Below are 21,610 nucleotides of genomic sequence, written 5' to 3'. Positions count from 1 at the left end.
TTTCTTACACTTATAGAGCGATCCTATTGTCCTGTAAGCAACAGTCACGGCAATAAACAATTTTGACAGCTGTTGATCCAATTTGCAAGAAAACTTTATTTAAACTGAGAGTGTTAATGGTCTTACCACAGTTTCCTGGGGCACACCCGTTAGTAAATTTTTGTCTATAATTCAAACTTTTTTCGATCCAACGACACATATGAGAAAGTCCTCACAATGATCTTAACCTCATTATCAGTCGACAGTGCGGTACAATGCTGAAATGCTGAACGCCCTTCAGAAATCTACTAACATTGCATCTAGTGGATCACCTTCGTCTACTGTTTCCATTAGATAAGGATGATCTCATTGTCAACAGAATGTTAGCGAATAACAGATCCTACTTCAATGGAAGACAAGAACATATTTTGTAAGCCAGAAGAGTAAACAATAAACCATTTCCCACAGCGAAGCTCTCACCTTGAAGTAGGATATGCGCTGAGTTGAGGAGTTGAGACAGATAAAAATTGTGGTGTAGCGGAACAGCACGAATGTATTACTGGAACATGGAGTTCTAGGTTGTTCGGGCAGACCCTGGTATAGAGTTCTCCAAACACACACACACACACACACACACACACACACACACACATACACACACACACCATCTTAAACGCTGTTTACTGCACAATGAGAAAGGAACGGAGAGTGAAGTGTTATCGCAATTGCTGGCTGGTAATATCTTTATACGTTATAGCATGCTACAGTCTTCAGGTGCTGACGTAAATATCACGCTTAGTGGTAACAGTTACGACATTCTTTGTTAAGAATTGTCTGACGTAAAAGGAAGGCCTATGGAGCTTGCACTATAATTAAGAGACCTTGGGCACCACGAGGAAGACCAGCCCGTGTATCAGGAAACGTCCTTTCCGGTATTAATTTTAAGAAATGACTGAGGAGACTTAGAGGGTTAAATTCAGAAGTCTCAATCCTCTTCCCCGAGAGAATTTCGACCTGCTTTATTAAATGATGAATCACCATATTTCAATAAGCTCGGAAGTCTCAAGATCTTAATACGTCTAAAGGTAATTTAAATGGACCTATTCAGTCTTCAGCAACGTAAGCTGGAGACCAGACTCGTTAGCTTGCGTATTAGTAAACACTAAATCAATTAGCGTAGGAGTGTATAAAAGTGTACATAACAGGAAATATAAAATGGCTATTCTGTAGTTTGATACATTGACTACGAAGGTTAATTACCGTTATTTTTGAGATGTTTCGATGAATTAATAGGCTTTGAGGCGCATTCGCTTAAAATGTAATTATGATTTTCGGAAGTGACAAAAGTAAAGAGAAATCTGTAGCCAAGTGTTTTTATTGTGCACACTGACGTGCGAACCAAGTGAAACAAAGTGTGAATTTCGTTGCTGTGATCTGTGTGTTCTAGAGCACAATTCAAAAAATTGTGAGATATTTTAAGGTAGATCAGTTTATTTTTAAATTTATTAAGTGTGCTTAGCAAGGTGAGTGCATTGTTCACTTTCTCGAACTCTCCCGTAGTAATGTTAGTAGTGTTCGTAGTACGTTAACAGTGATCCCAAATGCTTACAGTTGCAATTCAAGTGCTTAAAAGCAGTGACATGTCACAATACAGCAGCGACAAATTCTGCATTTTAGTTCCCAGCATGAAACAGTTGAGTGTGTTTCCTGGACCGATCAACTCCTCTAACGGCAGATTTCTGCTTCACTTCGGTAAAATCGACAACTCTGTCGTAACATACACCTATTGATTATCCATCATTAGGAAATTCCCAGAAAAAAACCAGGTGTAGCTATCCTCGATAGCTTTTCTGATTTGTACAAAACGCGCTTCCTCATATTCTGGATCAATCCAACACAAGCGAGGCACAACCCAAATTAATAAAACTCAGCAATCAGTGATATTCGTTTAGAACATTTTTGATATTCCGTCATACTTCACAGCTCTCTCGCGTGTTTCAATGGAAGAATTCTTCAAGAACAGTAGCGAAGTATTCGCATAATATAAATGTGTAAGATACGGGCCTAGAACAGGCTCTGTTGAGATAAAATTCGAACAGTCAGCCAGAGACAATAGTGCGATATCACAGAACATCCTCAAATGATTTGGTGACGTTTCTTTCGTATTATACGTTTTCTGTCATCATCTCTCGCAGTGCAGGACCACGGGAGATTCACTACACATAATAAAACGTTACGTAACTTCTGATCACTTCATCCTTGAAACACAATAACGCACCAAGGGCCAATCGATTACTGCAGACATTTTTATGTAGATCTCTTTATTTTAAAACCTTTTAAGAGTGCGTAGTGAGTTCAATGAACAAAGAAATCTTGGCTATAACCGTTGTTGGGAAGATAAACTTAGTCTCACTAGAAAACTTACAGTGAAAATATGGCAGACATTCTGCAAGGCATACATTGAGAGTGCACCTTGTGTGCTCTTCAGCGCAATGCAAGTTTCATACGAATGTGCAAAATCCATTCATTAATGGATGTGGTTTGATATTGGTATTTAAAAATAAATGCTCGAACGCCACAAAAATTCCAGAAGACTAGTTTAAAATTTTATTCCATTAGTTATGAGCACAAAAACAGATGTAACTTGTACATTCAATATAAAAATACACTTTTGTGAAATAAGACTACCACCTGAAGGAGTAAAAAGTCTCGTCATTTTCAAAGTTACACTAGACTTGAATGACTATTAGTCAAGTCAGTGACACGTACTGAGTCGATTACTTCCTCTTGCCACAGTACAAATGCATTTTGTTACTACTGGTGAATAACTTAGCAACCGTGTTCATCGACAGCCCATACGAAAATTAGACACCGAAGTAGCCGAGAAGTTTTATAGCCCCCGTGTGGAGTGAGAATAAGACAGAGATGTGAAACAGGGGCAGATTACTGAGTAATGCATTCGCTGTGCACCCTCAGTCGACTTGGTGTAAGGCGGAGTCCTATCGCGCTCCGGCTCGCTGTCTTTCTGGGAAACCACGCATTACCGCTGACAGAACGCCTACAGCTCTAATCTCACCAACTTAGCACCGCAAACGGAATCGCTAAGCCTGCAACGTGAATATTCAGGGCCTGCCGTTGTTTTATTACGCGATATTTCACAAGGCCGTAGCACGTTTTTATTATTTTTTACACGAGTCGTAATTGTTTGCTTAGTATGGAACGTCTTGTTGAGAGTGAGGTCATTAGAGGCGGAGCAGAATATGTATACCACACAAAAGAACTTTCGAGGAAGAATATTTGACAGTTTCTATAGTCTCCCCCTTTAAAAACGAAGCACTAGGTGAAACATTGAGCCACCGCGACCCTTTTGCACGTCACAACGAACGTAGACAGTCTCACGAATAACGCACTTATTGTTAGGAATAAGTTGGTTAGGACTGCATAGCACGCGTTTATTGACTAATATTCTCACAAGTACAAGTCCGCGAGAAGATGAGTGAAGATGAAATACAGAATTTCTGACGATGGACGATATTAATCGTAAAAAACTGCATAGGTGAAGATAAGGACTTCCTGTAATTGCCATAACGAAAAACGGCCGACTTCGTGTTGCGTACAGATTCCCTCCCCACGGATTATGATTCCATGTGTATCGCTGAATGGTTTAAAGTGGAAGCTGGAGATGTTCCCTCGAGAGCAACAGGTTAATTATAGCCAGTTACCTGGCTCGACATTGACGAAACGGTTGTCTCAAAAGGGGTGGAGAACATAGACAACAATTATGACAACGCAACTCGCAAGGTGTATGCATTGTTCAGTTTCTCGAACTCTTCCGAAGTAACGTTAGCAGTGTTCGTAACGCGTTAACAGTGTTCCCATACGCTTACAGTTGCAACTCGAGTGTTCAGAAGCAGTGACATGTTACAATACACTGGGAAAAATTGTACGTTTTAGCTCCCTGCGTGAAACAGCCGGGTATGTTTCCTAGGCCGGTCAGCACAGAAAGTCTCGAACAGCAGATCTCTGCTTCACATCGGTAATACAGACAGCCTTGTAGTATAATAAGCTTGTCGATTATATATAATTAGGAAATTCGCAGAAATAACGAGACACAGTGATCCTCAAAAGACTATTAATCTTTTACGTTTTGAATAAAACGCGCTTCCTCACATTCAGGGTCAATTCAAAACGAGTGAGGCAAAACTCAAATGAAGAAAACCGAATAATTAGTGATACTCGTTTACACAACTTCCCTGTGGAGATTTTGATATTCCGTTATATTTCACAGCCCTCTCACATGTTACACTCGAAAACTTTCTGAAATATAGTAGTGAAGTATTTGTGTGCTTTAAATGTGTAAAATTTGTATCTAGAACAGGTCTGGAAGAGAAAAACTTCAAAAGTTTGCCGAAGGTAGTACTGCAGTATTACAAAAAGTAGCAAACTGATACGGTGGCATTTCCTTCGAATTGTACATTGTCTGACGCCTCCTGTCAACAAACAAGTCGTGCAGTGCTGGACCACTGGAGATTCACTAAACGTAACATAACATTATATAACTTCCGATCACTTCTTCCTCGGAACACAACGAAACACCTACGGCCAATCGATTACTACCATCAGTGACAGCTGCTGTGGTACGACAAAGGAGAAGACCGTCTCAAGGGCAATACACGAACGTTTTCCGCGCACGCAACAAAGGCAGAGAGCAGCCACTCGGCGAGACGACCGACCGCGATCGTGTTCCACCGCAGCGAAATAAGAGAAAACGCGGTGCAGGAAGTGGAAACTAACCTGTGATCAGTTCTTCCACCGAGCGCAATAAAGCACGAAAGACCAATTACCGAGAGCTGTTGCTCTCATATAAAACCTAGCACCGAGGAAGAAACGAAAGGAGCGAAAAATTAAGTACGGAGCGTAGCACAAAATTTCGCGTAAGCCGGCGCTACGTACGCTGCTGACGTAGACAGTTCTTGCCCCCGTCACCGCTTCCCCTGAGCCCGGCGCCGGGAAGTGCTGTCGCGAAGCGGCAAATGCTTACCTGCGGCCGTGGCAGATGCAAGATGCTGCTAGCACGTGCGCTGTTGGCCGCACACTGAGGCTCGCTCCGCGCCGCGCCGCCTCCAGCCGCCGCCTCGCCGCGCCTCGCCGCCCCATTGGCCGACGCTGCGTCCACACTCCCATAACTCTTCCTCCACTGCCCACACGCTCTCCATGTCCCCAACGTGCATGGGACGTTCTCTGGCCATTCACACCTGTACACAGCTAATAAAAAATTATGACGCTTCTCGAAGAAGTAACCGTGACGGTTTCTTACGAGGAACCTCTTAAGTGCGAGGTAGTGTTGTGTTAAAAATGTTTCTTACGAGGAACCTCTTAAGTGTGAGGTAGTGTTGTGTTAAAAATGATGACAGGAAAAATATTAGCTTCTAATGACTCACAACGTGCATCAGGAGGGTGAAAGAAACTACGTGTCCGTGAGGTGCAGAGATCGATCATCTGTGGGATGTACAGGGTGACAATTACTGAAATATACGAAATTTATCGTCATAACTTCTGAACGGTTTGCCTTAGGACGTTCAAACTGCCCGGTTGGCAGCGGGGCACGATGGGAAATAGTACGATTTGGTTTAGTGACGAAGCCCACTTTTATTTAGATGGGTTCATCAATAGGCAAAATTGGCATATTTAGGGGACTGAGAATCCGCATTTCGCCCTCGACGAATGACTCTCTGGTGTCAATGACCAGTCACGGTATAATCGGTGCGATATTCCTTGATGGCACTGTGACTACCGAACGGTACGTGAAGGTTTTGGAAGATGATTTCATCCCAGTTACTCAAAACGACACTGATTTCGACAAGATGTGGTTCATCCAAGACGGAGCTTTACCCCCATCGAAGCAGGAGAGTGTTTGATGTCCTGGAGGAGCGTTTTGGGGACCGCATTCTGGCTCTGGGGCATCCAGAGGTCACTGGTTTAGGCCTCGATTGGCCGCCATTCTCCGGATGTGAGATGATCCACATGAGTTCCAAAAGAAATCCGTTGGAATTCGAGTACTCGATAAATAGTACAATTCTCAAGGCTGTCAGTTCAACTAAGTACCTGGGTGTTAAAATTACGAACAACTTCAGTTGGAAGGACCACATAGATAATATTGTGGGGAAGGCGAGCCAAAGGTTGCGTTTCATTGGCAGGACACTTAGAAGATGCAACAAGTCCACTAAAGAGACAGCTTACACTACACTCGTTCGTCTTCTGTTAGAATATTGCTGCGCGGTGTGGGATCCTTACTAGGTGGGATTGACGGAGGACATCGAAAGGGTGCAAAAAAGGGCAGCTCGTTTTGTATTATCACGTTATAGGCGAGAGAGTGTGGCAGATATGATACACGAGTTGGGATGGAAGTCATTACAGCAAAGACGTTTTTCGTCGCGGCGAGACCTTTTTACGAAATTTCAGTCACCAACTTTCTCTTCCGAATGCGAAAATATTTTGTTGAGCCCAACCTACATAGGTAGGAATGATCATCAAAATAAAATAAGAGAAATCAGAGCTCGAACAGAAAGGTTTAGGTGTTCGTTTTTCCCGCTCGCTGTTCGGGAGTGGAATAGTAGAGAGATAGTATGATTGTGGTTCGATGAACCCTCTGCCAAGCACTTAAATGTGAATTGCAGAGTAGATGTAGATCTGAACACGTGTGACTCCTTTTTGTGGGGCTATATTAAAGGCAAGACCATTACTGAATTACAAACAGCCATTCAGGAGGTCATCGACAGCATCGAGACCTCCCTCGGGCATGGGTGTGTGTGTGTTTGTCCTTAGGATAATTTAGGTTAAGTAGTGTGTAAGCTTAGGAACTGATAACCTTCACAGTTAAGTCCCTTTTTTTTTTTTTTTTTTTGACAGCATCGATGTTCCGACACTTCAGCGGGTCATGCAGAATTTCGTTATTCGTCTGCGCCACATCATCGCCAAGGATGGCAGGCATATCGAACATGTCATAACCTAAATCCAAATACTTGCAGTGACGTTTACATGTTGAACAAAGTTTGTGCTCGCCGTAGTTTGTAACTAATTTACTTTTCTTTTTCATGTAGTTCAATAATTCTCACCCTGTATGTATTGCACTATACGAAATGGACATCATGGACATTCAAGAAAAGTTCGAAACAAACCATTAACTTGCACTCCGAACACCGAATGAAAAATGGTGCGCCACAGTAACCACAAAGGTTCGCACCATAAAGCCCGAAGGCGAATTCCTTTGGAGTTACAAACTGTGCAGAACGTTCACCTAGGTATCCAGTCTTAAAGAATGCATATAGAATCATATTGTTGTAACGGAGTGATGAGAACTGATAGAATGTGATGACATGCATCCGAATGCGAGACCGTGCGTCCCGGAACTTATCGTGAAACTGGCTATCCTTCAAGGCATAGCTACAGATAGTGCAATAATATGTTTCATATCCCGGAAAAAAACAAATATTCAAAGGCCGAATTTGTCCAGCGGTTCCAGGTGGTACGAACTGCAATGTCACACACTTTTCAGGAGGCATAATTTGCTCTAAACTAGTACGATTTTTATACTCAGACCAGGAAGCAGGTAAAAGCAAGTTATTTTGACCAGCTCTTGGCCCAAAGTAGTGCTCTTACCCCAGTTGTAGTTCCTTACTCCCATTTTCCCACTCTTGCTTGCTGTGACGTAAACACTCCCTACAGCTCTTGCAAGATCGCCCTCACCAGAAAAAATCGTAGGGAGCAGAGCACCTTCAACTTTTCGCAGAACAATAAATAACTATCCTGCCAACTTACCACCCATATTAATGGTCGGAGTAATTGTGTACTATTACGTTAAGGCATTGCTGTTAGTTGATCTTGATACAGCTCTCTTGGTACTTTTAATTTCCAGGGTTCTTTTCACATACATTTTCTTTTGAAATCCCAATTGGTCGGAGTTGAAAACGAATTCATTAATGAACGACGGGATCTCATTTACGAATTTCCGGCCGATTCCACAGCTTACTGTGCATAGTCAAGTTGACGCTTGGTCCGAAATTTCGATCTGATGTCTCTTCCAATTTTGTAGCACTGTTTCAAGTTATGCAACCATCCACTACTTCCCTTGAAATCACTGTAATATATGTCGTGAGCAATTTGGCGTGCATAACGTAGTAGGTTACTATTGTGCGCGTCCTGTAAATTATATCGAGCATCGTTGAAACGTGCAAACACCAGATTTTGTAACAAGTGCACCTTGTTCTCCCATGAATGTCCGTAGTTTTTCCTATGCACTACATGCGGACTTATTCGAAATTGTTCATAACCGTTTTTTTTCTATTTTTTTTTACTACGCAGCGGGTGATCTTCCATGTAAGTAATTGTGTTAATACCCGTCCCTTGGACAACAATTATCCTTTTGTATGTTTCACTGGAGACGGGATTTATGGCTCCCTGTTCGACAAGGATAATGAACTACGTGGCTCGACACCTGTTTCGTTATTAGTTTAATTTGTTAGAACATATCGTTATCATTATAGTCCTCTTGTACATTGTCCGCACAGTCGAATATATACGACACCACACAATCCAGTGGCTCATCTTGCAGAAACGCTAATGTTTCATCTGGGACTTCTTTCGCACTCTCCCAAATTTCTTTGGTTCTTTTCTAACGAAATGTCAACTTTGGCAAATGTTATTGTAGCTACGATGCAATGTTTACTTTGTTTATCGCTGCCAGTAGTGGGACAATCTTCGTGCGCCCCAAAGTACCGTTATCCAAGATGACGGCCGTGAAGTCAGCTGATGACGTCTTCCAAGATGGCGGCCACGTCAGTTGATGACATCATCCAAGATGGCGGCCGTGACGTCAGCTGATGACGTCATCCAAGATGGCGGCCGTGACATCAGCTGATGACACATTTACCATTATCAAAGATGGCGCCTTTTGCCGGGAAGTTTGAATTTTTGGAAGACGATAGGTCAGTTGGGCTACCTCCACTAACCTAACCCCCTCCCCTCCCCCAGAAAATGGCGGGAAGTTCAAATTACATCAATACAATGCAACAAAAGGCTACCTCCATTAACCTAAGGAAATGGTGGGAAGGAAAGGGCACTTGGGCTACCTAAGTCATCCGACCGCTACCTCTTCTTAGTAACTGGAGGAGAAAAGAACTCAGGCTGTGCTGCCACATAAGTCTTTATTTTGCATGCAGTCTTTATTTAAACAACTAAAGTCAGTACCACCATCAAGTGTGTTCACCATGGGGTCTGAAGTCCAACTGGCCTAGTTCACAGTACCGCCACCAGAGGGTGCTGTCATCCCTCTTGTCACATAATCCAATATGGCGGTTTGGGGTGTGGGAAAATGGCCGATCACGCCGCTGCCGATGGCATGCGAAAGTCAGGTCCAAGTTCTTCGAGTGTTATACTGATGTCACATGTCTACCTCAATAAGCGCCAAGTCATTATTTGGGCTGCACACATGTGTGTTTACTATTGCTGATGCGATACCATTGGATACTGACATCACAGATAGCACTATATAAATCTGATTGCCTGCTTTCTCTTCCCCACGATCCTAACGGGACATATGAAACGCGTCTAGCCTGTGCGTGTGTCTGACACATCGCCGCAAAAAAATGCGCTCGCATAGCTACACACCATCGCAAGCGCATCTAACAAGGTTTTCAATGTTATACCGATGTCACATGGCTATGTAAAATAAGAACCAAATCGACCTCTCGGAAATTGTATATTGTCCCAGAAACACTTCACGTTTGTTTTTTCTTGATGTCTCAGCTTGTCTGCATGGAAATTCTTGCCCTAACAGAAGCTGTTTATGAAAATAGCGCAGAATTTCATCTTTTTCGCTGCACACCATTCCTACATACTAAACCTCTCCGTTTTCTCATCTCAAGACTTTCTAAATCATTTGATTCAGCGTTTACAAAGATAAGCTAAGTGTAAGAAACACTAGTCTTAATAGCAGCGACCTAGAATTACCTGTATATAACATTCAGCTTCGAAAATCACTAAGGTTGCAGACTTCGAGCGAGATGCAATAAAAATACCTCCATTCCTTGATCAGGAATACATCTAACTGCATTCTCCTCAGCTGAGATAGTAATACACATAATGACTCCACATACAGAGGCGACTTCAAATATCATCAAGCGTATATTCCAAATAGCATCTTTACTCATAATATGAATTCTTTCACTGTAAATCCATAAATTATCAGAGGCTCAGGTCTCCTCGAGGTACTGGAAGCATCTGGTTGGTTCAGCTTTCACGGAAGATACAGGACGACGTAGACAAAATTTCTAGTTGGTGTGACGAATGGCAGCTAGCTCTAAATAAGGAAAAATGTAAGTTAATGAGGACAAGCAGGAAGAACAAACCTGTAAAGTTCGGATACAGTATTACTAGTGTCTTGCTTGACATAGTCAAGTCATTTAAATATCTAGGCGTAACGTTGCAAAGCGATATTAAATGGAACGAGAATTTGAGAACTGTGATTGAGAAGACGAATTGTCGACTTCGGTTTATGTGGAGAATTTTGGGAAAGAGTGGTTCACTTGTAAAGGAGACCACATATAGAACGCTGGTGCGACATAAGGAAGACATGGAAGCAATTCACAGGCGGGCTGTTTGATTTGTTACCGGTTGGTTCGAGAAACACGTAAGTGTTATGAAGGTGCTCCGGGAACTGAAATGGGAATTCGTGGGGAGAAGGCGATCTTCTTTTCGAGAACCACTATTGAAAAATTTATAGAAGTAGCATTTGGAGCTGACTGCCACACGATTCTAATGCCGCGTAAGGACCACGAAGATAAAATTTGGGAAGTTAGGGCTCATATGGAGGCTTATAGATAGTTGTTTTTCCCTAGCTCCATTTGCGAGTGGGACAGGAAAGGAAATGACTGGTTGTGGTACAGGGTAAACTTCGCCACGCATCGTATGGTGGTTTGCAGAGTATCGATGTAGATGTAGAAATTCAAATGACTGCTCTTTAATCCTCAGTTGGCCCTAGTATTTTCAGTGTCACTCGTCACATATTTTACCTGTTATAAGGATCCCGCCTATTAGACGGGTGGGGGGGGGGGGGGGGGGAGGCGGGGAGGGGGGGGTCCGACAGCCCATCGATTCCAGTCATTCCACCAAGAAGGAGGAACACGGCTCTCGTTCTCTGTTGTTCAAACATGCCAAGACGATCAATACCGCGGCCCGATCGCGTCCACACTGTTGCTTTGTCCTAGGAAGGGTTCTTAACAAGGGAAGTGTCCAGGCGCCTCAGAGTGAATCAGGAGGAGATACAGAGAGGCACGATGAAATGCCTCGCTCAAGCCGCCCAAGGTCTACTACTACAATGAATGACCGCTACCTAAGGATTATGGCTCGGAGGAACCCTGACAGCAACACTATCAAGTTGAATAATGCTTTTCGTGCAGCCACAGGACGTCGTGTTACGATTCAAACTGTGCGCAGTAGTCTGAATGATGCGCAACTTCACTCCCGACATCTATGGAGAAGTCCAACTTTGCAACCAGGACACCACGCAACTCGGTACAGATGGGTCCAACAACATGCCGAACATGCCGAATGGACCGCTCAGGATTGGCATCACGTTCTCTTCAGCAATGAGTGCCGCATATGCCTTCAACTAGACAATCGTCAGAGACTTGTTTGGAGGCAATCCGGTCACGCTGTACGCCTTAGACACACTGCCCAGCGAGAGCAGCTAGATGGAGGTTCCCTGCTGTTTTGGGGTGGCATTATGTGGGGCCGATGTACGTCGCTGGTGGTCATGGAAGGCTATGTAAAGGCTGTACGATACGTGTGTGCGATCCTCCGACCGATATTGCAACCATATCAGCTGCATACTGGCGAGGCATTAGTCTTCATGGACAATAATTCGCGATCGCATCGTGCACGTCTTGTGAAGACTTCCTTGAGGGTAACGGCATCGCTCGACCAGAGTGGCCAGCATGTTCTCCAGCCATGAACCCTATCGAACATGCCTGGGATAGATTGAAAAGGGCCGTTTATGGACGACGTGATCCACCAATCACTCTGAGGGTTCTACGCCGAATCGCCGGTGAGGAGTGGGACAATCTGGACCAACAGTGCCTTGATGAACTTGTGGATAGTATGCCATGACGAATACAGGCAAGCATCAGTGCAAGAGGACGTGCTTCTGCGTATTAGAGGTACTGGTGTGTACAGCAATCTGGACCACCACCTCTGAGGGCTCGCTGTATGGTGGTACAACATGCAGTGTGTGGTTTTCATGAGCAATAAAAAGGGCGGAAATGATGTTTATGTTGATCTCTGTTCAAATTTTCTGTACAGGTTCCGGAACTCTTGGAACCCAGGTGATGCAAAACTTTTTTTGATGTGTGTATTTGCCTGATCTCCAATTTTCTCTGATTTTCAATCAAGCTAGCTTTATAAATATGGAGCTGTTCAATTCAAGTAATGCACTACTCTGACTTTCTGGACACATTACAGCCCCAATCATGATGCGTCTGTCTGTGTAACTGACGCTACTGTGCATTTAAAATTAGTTGCGACTTTTAACAGTTCGGTAAAGAACAAGTGGATGGAAGCATAGAAGCCAGCGTGTTCTGAATGCGTCTGCAGGTGACTATAATGCAAGGACTACTCGGCGTGGCACCTGTCAAGCTCGCTTGACTGCATGAACGGCAAGCCGGGCAAGCTCGCCGATCTGAAGTCTTTGTCAAACGATTTTAAAGAAACTATTTAGTAATGAACTCTGATTCTCACACATCTTATAGCTTAATTCGTCAGCTTCATGATGAACTGATTATCATCTCGTTAATGCTCATTGTTCAAAAATGGCTCTGAGCACTATGGCACTCAACTACTGAGGTCACTAGACCCCTGGAACTTAGAACTAGTTAAACCTAACTAAGCTAAGGACATCACACACATCCATGCCCGAGGCAGGATTCGAACCTGCGACCGTAGTGGTCTCGCGGTTCCAGACTGCATCGCCTAGAACCGCACGACCACTTCGGCCGGCAATGCTCATTGTCATTGTGATATTTCGATATTAGGTAAACTACTGCAAGAAATTCTTAAACGTTTGCAGTAAAAAATGGGAGTCGCTATGAATATGCGTCTCGGGGACGTTAGGTCTTATGTTTCCGCATATAGATAACATATTGTATTAATCTATAAACTTGGAAGATTTTTTTTCTGTCTCCACTGACGAGAAAATGGAATGTACGTAAAGTAAGCCATGACAAAAGCATATGCCAGTGAAAAAGCCAGAATGAAATATTCATCAATCCCTCACGAATGGTCTAAGATATGGAAACAAGACTTTGGCAAATGATAGCATGAAAAGAGGAGAGTTCTTTGCCGTATCATTAATATGCAAAACTTCCATACCTTCTGCAATATTCAAGCAAATGCAGTTGTTTGTAGTGAAATAATGTAATTTTTAAGTGTCGTCGATAGCTGGTGAAACGAGAATTGCTGTGGAGTTTGCAACAATGTAAGTAAAGTGGATACACATTTATTTTTAAACTGAAAATGTACTTGTTCATAATTATTGACTTGTTTTGGCCTCAATTGCTAGTTTAATAATACACTGTTTGAGGAATATGTCGCCATGTCATCTGCATTAATGTATGGATGACATGAATATTTGTAAACTCTGCTGTGTTTTGACAAAAGAAGCAGACTTTAACACGGCAACAAGAGAAGATACGACTTTCTGTAAACTCGTCACAGTCCATGAATCCACGTCTCCGCAGCTGCCTTCTTGGTAGGACTCACAACTCGACACCAGTGTTGTGGTGTAACATTTACCGTGGCTTCTCTCGTCAGAATTTCAACTTCATTTCTTGTTGTTTTTTGCAACATTACTTTTCACCTAGGTCCATATATTCCCAGCCAGATTTAAATGAGCATGATATGGAGGAAACCTGATTAAACTATGCCCTTTAACGTCAGCCAGTTTGTCGACTGGAACTTTGGGGTTTTTAGCTTGTACAACACTACATATTCCATTAACTACGCCTTGCACTTGCTACATTAAACGTTATTCAGCAGAACATTTCTTTGTGCCCAGAGTAAAATTTCCGCTTTCCTCCACTACATTGTCGGTCCTTTATCCATCACAACAGAGCAAAAAAAATGGTTCAAACGGCTCTGAGCACTATGGGACTTAACATCTGTGGTCATCAGTCCCCTATAACGTAGAACTACTTAAACCTAACTAAATCACACACCTCCATGCCCGAGGCAGGATTCGAACCTGCGACGGTAGCAGTCGCGCGGTTCCGGACTGAGCGCCTGAACCGCTAGACCACCGCGGCCGGCACAACAGAGCACTATGGCGCATTGGCCATTACTGGTGCCGAATTCTGAGGAATATTTTGCAGCAGAACGTTATTTTCAGAGCCAGTGAATGTGTTTTTGGACAACCACTTTTACTGTGAATCTCGTGTTCGGGCGTGCTGCACTGTTATTATTATTAAAATGCCAACACAAAACTTTTGCTCACAATACCAGATGACTGGAGAACACATCGGTGCCAGAAAATACCACTTTAAAATGAGAGATAAAGAACGCAGATGCAACTAATTTGCGACACCACATAATGGTTCTGCACAAGGTGTCAACAGTGGCGTTATACCAAGCAAACAGCCGGCAGCGTGGTGCGGAAAGCCACCTCTTCCACTTGTGCTACGTGGAAATTGTTCAGATGGCTCTAAGCACTATGGGACTTAACATCTGAGATCATCAGTCCTCTAGACTTAGAACTACTTAAACCTAACTAACCTAAGGACATCACAAACAACAAAAATTAATGCAGGTGAATAGGAAAGAGAATCCCGTAATGTTTGAATACTCCATTAGTAGTGTAGCGCTTGACGCAGTCACGTCGATTAAATATTTGGGCGTAACATTGCAGAGCGATATGAAGTAGGACAAGCATGTAATGGCATTTGTGGGGAAGGCGGATAGTCGTCTTCGGTTTATTGGTAGAATTTTGGGAAGATGTGGTTCATCTGTAAAGGAGGCCGCTTATAAAACACTAATACGACCTATTCTTGAATACTGGTCGAGCGTCTGGGATACCTATCAGGTCGGATTGAGGGACGACATAGAAGCAATTCAGAGGCGGTCTGCTAGATTTGTTACTGGTAGGTTTGATCATCACGCGAGTGTTACGGAAATGCTTCAGGAACTCGGGTGGGAGTCTCAGGAGGAAAGGAGGCGTTCTTTTCGTAAATAGCTACTGAGGAAATTTAGAGAACCAGCATTTGAGGCTGACTGCAGTACAATTTTACTGCCGCCAACTTATGTTTAGCGGAAAGGCCACAAAGATAAGATAAGAGAGATTAGGGCTCGTACAGAGGCATATAGGCAGTCATTTTTCCCTCGTTCTGTCTGGGAGTGGAACATGGAGAGAAGATGTTAGGTGTGGTACGAGGTACCCTCCGCCACGCACCGTATAGTGGATTGCGGAGTATGTATGTAGATGTAGGCGTAGATCCCCGATGAAAGATTCGAACCTGCGATCGTAGCAGCAGCACGGTTCTTGATTCAAGCGCCTGGAGCCGCTCGGCCACGGCGGCCAGCTGCTACGTGGGCAATGGCGTCACGTCCCCTCCAGTGAGAGAAACGTCAAAAGTCGCAACTAGTGTTAAACGCACTATAGACTGCGTGTTCCCGAAGTCTAGCTCTGGCTTTAGTTGTCACAAATTTGTCTTGGCATCGGGGTAAATGTCATCAGCCTTGCTTTCATCGGTAAAAATCACGTGACTCCAATCTGTTTTACAACTCAGCTGGTCGTGCAGTAGCATACATTGTGCTTGCTGGTACACAGAGAATAACCTCTGATTTCTTTTTCGCTTCGTGTTATTAGCAGTAGTCACAACCAGAAAACACAGAGTGTCTTTGCGGCTGTCCATCATATACTTTATATGGATGAGATTGGTTACGACATTAGCACACTTACCTAAGTCTTTGCGACATATGTGATGGTAATTTTCATTTATATAAACTTACTGAAATTTGTATATATAGCATGACAGAAAAAGTGAAGCATCCAGAAGGCATGTAACTTCATACGTGTACACACCATCGGCGGGTACTTAAATGATTAGAGTTGCCGTTCTCTGTGACAGAATGGCCACCAGAGTGAATTAGTGATGTTCGCGTTTAATGTTGTTACCAGGCGTGATAGGATACGTAAGAGCATTACCAGCACCTGACAAAGTTTCAAAGGGACTTCATGTTGGGCCTCCATTTGCCTGGCTGGTCGAATCGTACAATACTCCGATTTGTGCGGCATTCGCATGTGACAATGGCCTGATATTGGACAGCATAGGAACGTCAGGGCAGGCCTACATATTGTCAAGGTACCAGCTGGCCACATGTGACCACCAGAAGGGAGGGTCGTCTTATTGTACACCTCTTTACATCTGTGACGGCCATCCCAGGAACTCCCTGCTACACTCTGTGTTGCTCTGCACCACTAGTCGATTACTAGCACAAGGCAGAGTGCGGAATTACCATCCTATATGTAGGATGCCATTAACGTCAAAACACAAATAGCTGCGTTTTCAGTTTTACTGTGATTGGGAATCATGAAATACTGACAAATGGCATCAGACTGTGTTCAGTCATGAATTGTGGTTCTGTTCTACCCTCGATGACCAGCGTTGGTGGGCATGGCGGCGATCTGGAGGATGGAACAATTCTTCCAATGTTTAGGAGAAGTACACTGGAGATACTCCTGGCGTCGTAGTATGAAGAGCCATTGGGCACGACTTCATGTCACGGCTGGTAGAAGTTTGACCGTAAAACAGTACTACGTGGACATTCTGTGTCCTCGTGTGTTACTTCTGAAGGGACTGTATCATGGTGCAATTTCTCAGCAGAAAAATGCTTGTTCACATATGTCCCACGTCTCTATGAACTTCCGGCGCTATTTAAGGTACTCTCATTGCCAGCAAGATCTTCAGATCTGTCCCCAATAGAGCGTGTGCGGTATGAGTTCTGATGTCAGATCCATTCGAGTGCCAGTATGCAGGATGTCAAGATGCAGCAACAAAAGTTGTGGGGCAGTAGTCCCTGCCCGGAGATCCGAATGGGGGAACTTTTTACCTCCGGAATATTTTCCCCAAGAGGACGCCATTATTTAACTATATAGTAAAGCTCTATGCCCTCGGGAAAAATTTCCCTTGATGTTAGCCGTTCGCAGTACCAGCACAGCAAGGCCGTTTTGGTTAGTGTTACAAGTCCAGGTCAGTCAATCATCCAGACTGGTGCCCCTGCAACTACTGAAAACGCTGCTGCTCCTCTTCGAGAACCACACGTTTGTCTGACCTCTCACCAGATACCCCTCCGTTGTGATTGCACGTACGATACGGCTATCTGTATCGCTGACGCACGCAAGCCTCTCCACCAACGGCAAGGTCCATGGTTCATGCGAGGATATATATATGTAATTAAGACGAGGACTACCAATGATCTCCTCAGTGCAGATGCACACCAGACTCGATTTCGTACGGGAATTCTTACGGGAATTGGCGAAATGCCGCGAGTAGTGAGGATAATGAACAAGGGCACTACATTAGAAGTGTGTGGATAAGTTGAGAGTTTGGATCTGACAGGAAGATTGCAAGGATAGTCAGTGTACTTACGGGGTCACTGTGTCCGGATGGAGCTGTGGTCAGCGCATCTGCCTAGTAAGAAGGAGACCGGGGTCCGAATCCCCTTAGGTACAAATTTTCAACTGTCCCCATTCATTTAAATCAATGTCCACTTACAGCCAATGTCTGTAATTCCTTAATGTCTTAATTCATAGTAGCTGCTGAATGAAAATTGTGTCTGCTCTTTCAGACATGTCCGAAAGGACATTCAGTACATGCATATATATTTCTACATTCAACAGTAGAAAGTGGGCAGACCGAGTTATAAGCTACGGTAATGCGGTAGTGAGCGTAAAAATGTACTCTTGTACTTAGAAGTTTCGGATACCTGTTTATATGTTAATAATCACAGAGACTAGACAAAAATCTTCCTCTCTTTCCTGAAAAACATGAAAAATATGGAAAACGCAAATAAATTGGGTTGAGGAAAATAAAATCACAACAAATTAATGGTAGAAGGCGGCTTATTGTTCAAGCATCAATCTATGAGGTGCATTCAAGTTCTAAGGCCTCCGATTTTTTTTCTCCGGACTGGAAAGAGATAGAAACATGCGCATTGTTTTAAAATGAGGCCTCGTTCATTGTCAATACGTCCCAGAGATGGCAGCACCGTACGGCAGATGGAATTTTACCGCCAGCGGCGAGAATGAGAACTGTTTTAAATACTTAAAATGGCGACGTTTTCCTTACTTGAACAGCGTGCAATCATTCGTTTTCTGAATTTACGTGGTGTGAAACCAATTGAAATTCATCGACAGTTGAAGGAGACATGTGGTGATGGAGTTCTGGATGTGTCGAAAGTGCGTTCGTGGGTGCGACAGTTTAATGAAGGCAGAACATCGTGTAACAACAAACCGAAACATCCTCGGGCTCGCGGGCTCGCACAAGCCGGTCTGACGACATGATCGAGAAAGTGGAGAGAATTGTTTTGGGGGATCGCCGAATCACTGTTGAACAGATCGCCTCCAGCGTTGGCATTTCTGTTGGTTCTGTGCACACAATCCTGCATGACGACCTGAAAATGCGAAAAGTGTCATCCAGGTGGGTGCCACGAATGCTGATGGACGACCACATGGCTGCCCGTGTGGCATGTTGCCAAGCAATGTTGACGTGCAACGACAGCATGAATGGGACTCTCTTTTCGTCGGTTGTGACAATGGATGAGACGTGGATGCCATTTTTCAATCCAGAAACAAAGCGCCAGTCAGCTCAATGGGAGAACACAGATTCACCGCCACCAAAAAAGTTTTGGGTAACCGCCAGTGCTGAAAAAATGATGGTGTCCATGTTCTGGGACAGCGAGGGAGTAATCCTTACCAACTGCGTTCCAAAGGGCACTACGGTAACAGGTGCATCCTACGAAAATGTTTTGAAGAACAAATTCCTTCCTGCACTGCAACAAAAACGTCTGGGAAGGGCTGCGCCTGTGCTGTTTCACCAAGACAACGCACCCGCACACCGAGCTAACGTTACGCAACAGTTTCTTCGTGATAACAACTTTGAAGTGATTCCTCATGCTCCCTACTCACCTGACCTGTCTCCTAGTGACTTTTGGCTTTTTCCAACAATGAAAGACACTCTCTGTGGCCGTACATTCACCAGCTGTGCTGCTATTTCCTCAGCGATTTTCCAGTGTTAAAAACAGACTCCTAAAGAAGCCTTCGCCACTGCCATGGAATTATGGCGTTAGCATTGTGAAAAATGTGTACGTGTACAGGGCGATTACTTCGAGAAGTAACGCCAGTTTCATCGATTTCGGGTGAGTAGTTAATTAGAAAAAAAATCGGAGGCCTTAGAACTTGAATGCACCTCGTACAAAAAAGCTGGACATGCCATTTCTATAATTCAAGTACCTAAAATGAAAAATGAAAGCATAAGTGACGTCCGATAAAGAACGATACGAAAAACTCACATACCAATGGTGCAAGGTAAGTAGCTGCATGTTTAAGAATCAAAGTCAAACCAGATCTATCAGTTGCAAATTCGAAACCAGAGACAAGTGAGATAAATGTAATGCTTAGTGACCGAAAATTGGCTACATCCTCATTGCTTCACGTTCTGTTGTATCTATTGGCCATACATTTGTCACAATTCTCTTGGAAGGCGTTCTTCATGTCTGTTTGATCAGGAATGCTGTGGCGTCTGATGGAAGATGCTAAAGTATCCCACAAGCTCTGGGCTTTGTCTTGTAGCTTTGTACACATAACGACCGTGCTTTTTAGTGTCGTGTTACCGCCTTATCACTTTTTGAGACTAATTGCTTTGATTAAACATATCTTTTCTGAGCTTGTGCGCATATTTTCTTAAGTATTTAGACATGCATACTACCTTCCAGTGTATGTTTAGTGCAAGCACATTCCCTAACAAGTTCTGAACAAGCTCCACGCAATACGGGTGGAGCTAAACGTTTGGGCATTGACTCCGCACGCTTTTCACATTCGGCTGTATACCTCCCATCAGATTCGGATATAAATTTATTTCTGTGTATAGGAATTACGTTTTGTTGGTTGCTTGTAACGAGATTTGGTTGCTTCAAGCGGAACGAGATTTTGGTACTCCAAGCGGAACGCTATCTTCTTCTGCCAGCCCCTAACAAATTTATTCTTCTTCTCTAGTTGCCATTCGTGATTACTCCCCCTCTTCGTATATTCTCCACTGTACTTAAGAAAGAGTAATGGTGTTCACGGTTGTGGGTTGGTCATCTATGATTCATATTTGATGACGGCTGATCACACATTTTTCTTCAACTTCGGTTCCACTTTTGCAGGATCGGCTGGTGATGGGTAAACTCTTATTCATAATTTACTAATTTATTAACTTGTTTTTGCGGCCGGATTCTCTTCATGTTCCCCTCAGTCGTCATTTACTGTCAGTGATGGAAGTCTTGCATAAGGACATATGACCTTTCTACTTGGAGATAGTAGCACTAATATGGTTGAAATATACCAGTTAAGTACTTACGTCGCTCCAACAATTCCAAATTATCTGTTAGAACTGGATTATACCCACTTTAATACAAGTTTGGTAAAGCAGTCGCACTGATGGCGGTCTCTTACCATACCAGCGTTCCAGGCCAATAACGAACTCTGCCAAATGCCTAGAGAAGCCGAGCTTACTGTAATCTGCACTATTGATCGAAGTAAAATAAAAGAACGCTTGATACGTCCTCAAAAGGCAAAGTCCAGTTCGTTGAGATTAGGGTGAGGGTGGTACTCCGTCGTGTGTGAACTGCAATACAATCGACGCGTATATTCGAACAGTACATAGCAACTGCGGCAGTACGTAGGTCGACATGTTTGAGACTCCCTGTCAGTCTTTACCACTGAAAAGTGGGACCGCACAACTTATCTTGGAAGATAGATTAAGAAAAGGCAAACCAACGTTTAAGGCTTTGGCAGATTTTGAGATAGCTGGTGACAATGTCGACTGGAATGCACTCTTTGAAATGCTGAAGGTAGCAGGCATAAAATACACTGAGCGAAAATTATGTACAACTTATACAGAAACGAGACGGCAGTTATAAAAGTAGAGGGACATGAAGGGGAAGCTGTGGATGAGATGGATGAGAAACACGGTTGCAGCGTATCCCCAGTGTTATTCAATCTACACATTGAGCAAGCAATAAAGGAAACCAAAGAAAAATTTGGAGAAGAAATAAAAACTTTGAGGTTCGCCGATGACATTGTAATTTTGTCGGAGACAACAAAGGACTTGGAAAGGCAGCTGAACGGAATGGACAGTGTCTTGAAAGTAGGACATAAGATGAACACCAACAACAGCAAAACTAAGGTAATGGAATGTAGTCGTATTAAATTAGACGATGGTGAGTGAATTAGATTAGGAAAAGATACACAAAAGTAATAGATGAGTTTCGGTATTCGGACAGTGAAATAACTGATGCTGACCGAAGTAGACAGGACATAAAATGT

The 21,610-nt window shown here is 43.5% G+C and overlaps 1 protein-coding gene across 2 annotated transcripts in view; it reads right to left on the bottom strand.

Annotated features, from left to right (window-relative positions):
* LOC126299150 (ecdysone 20-monooxygenase) overlaps positions 1-21,610 on the bottom strand; it is a 303,859-nt gene that overhangs the window by 160,817 nt on the left and 121,432 nt on the right. For both annotated transcript variants that reach the window (XM_049990918.1, XM_049990919.1), the window contains exon 2: positions 5,021-5,234. In XM_049990918.1, the coding sequence (XP_049846875.1) occupies positions 5,021-5,234 (214 nt within the window). The remainder of the gene's footprint in view (positions 1-5,020; positions 5,235-21,610) is intronic.

This window comes from Schistocerca gregaria, chromosome X (assembly GCF_023897955.1).
Source record: "Schistocerca gregaria isolate iqSchGreg1 chromosome X, iqSchGreg1.2, whole genome shotgun sequence".
NCBI lineage: Eukaryota > Metazoa > Arthropoda > Insecta > Orthoptera > Acrididae > Schistocerca > Schistocerca gregaria.
The sequence above is the reverse complement of the archived record's forward strand: the minus strand, read 5'-3'. Positions and strand labels throughout refer to the sequence as shown.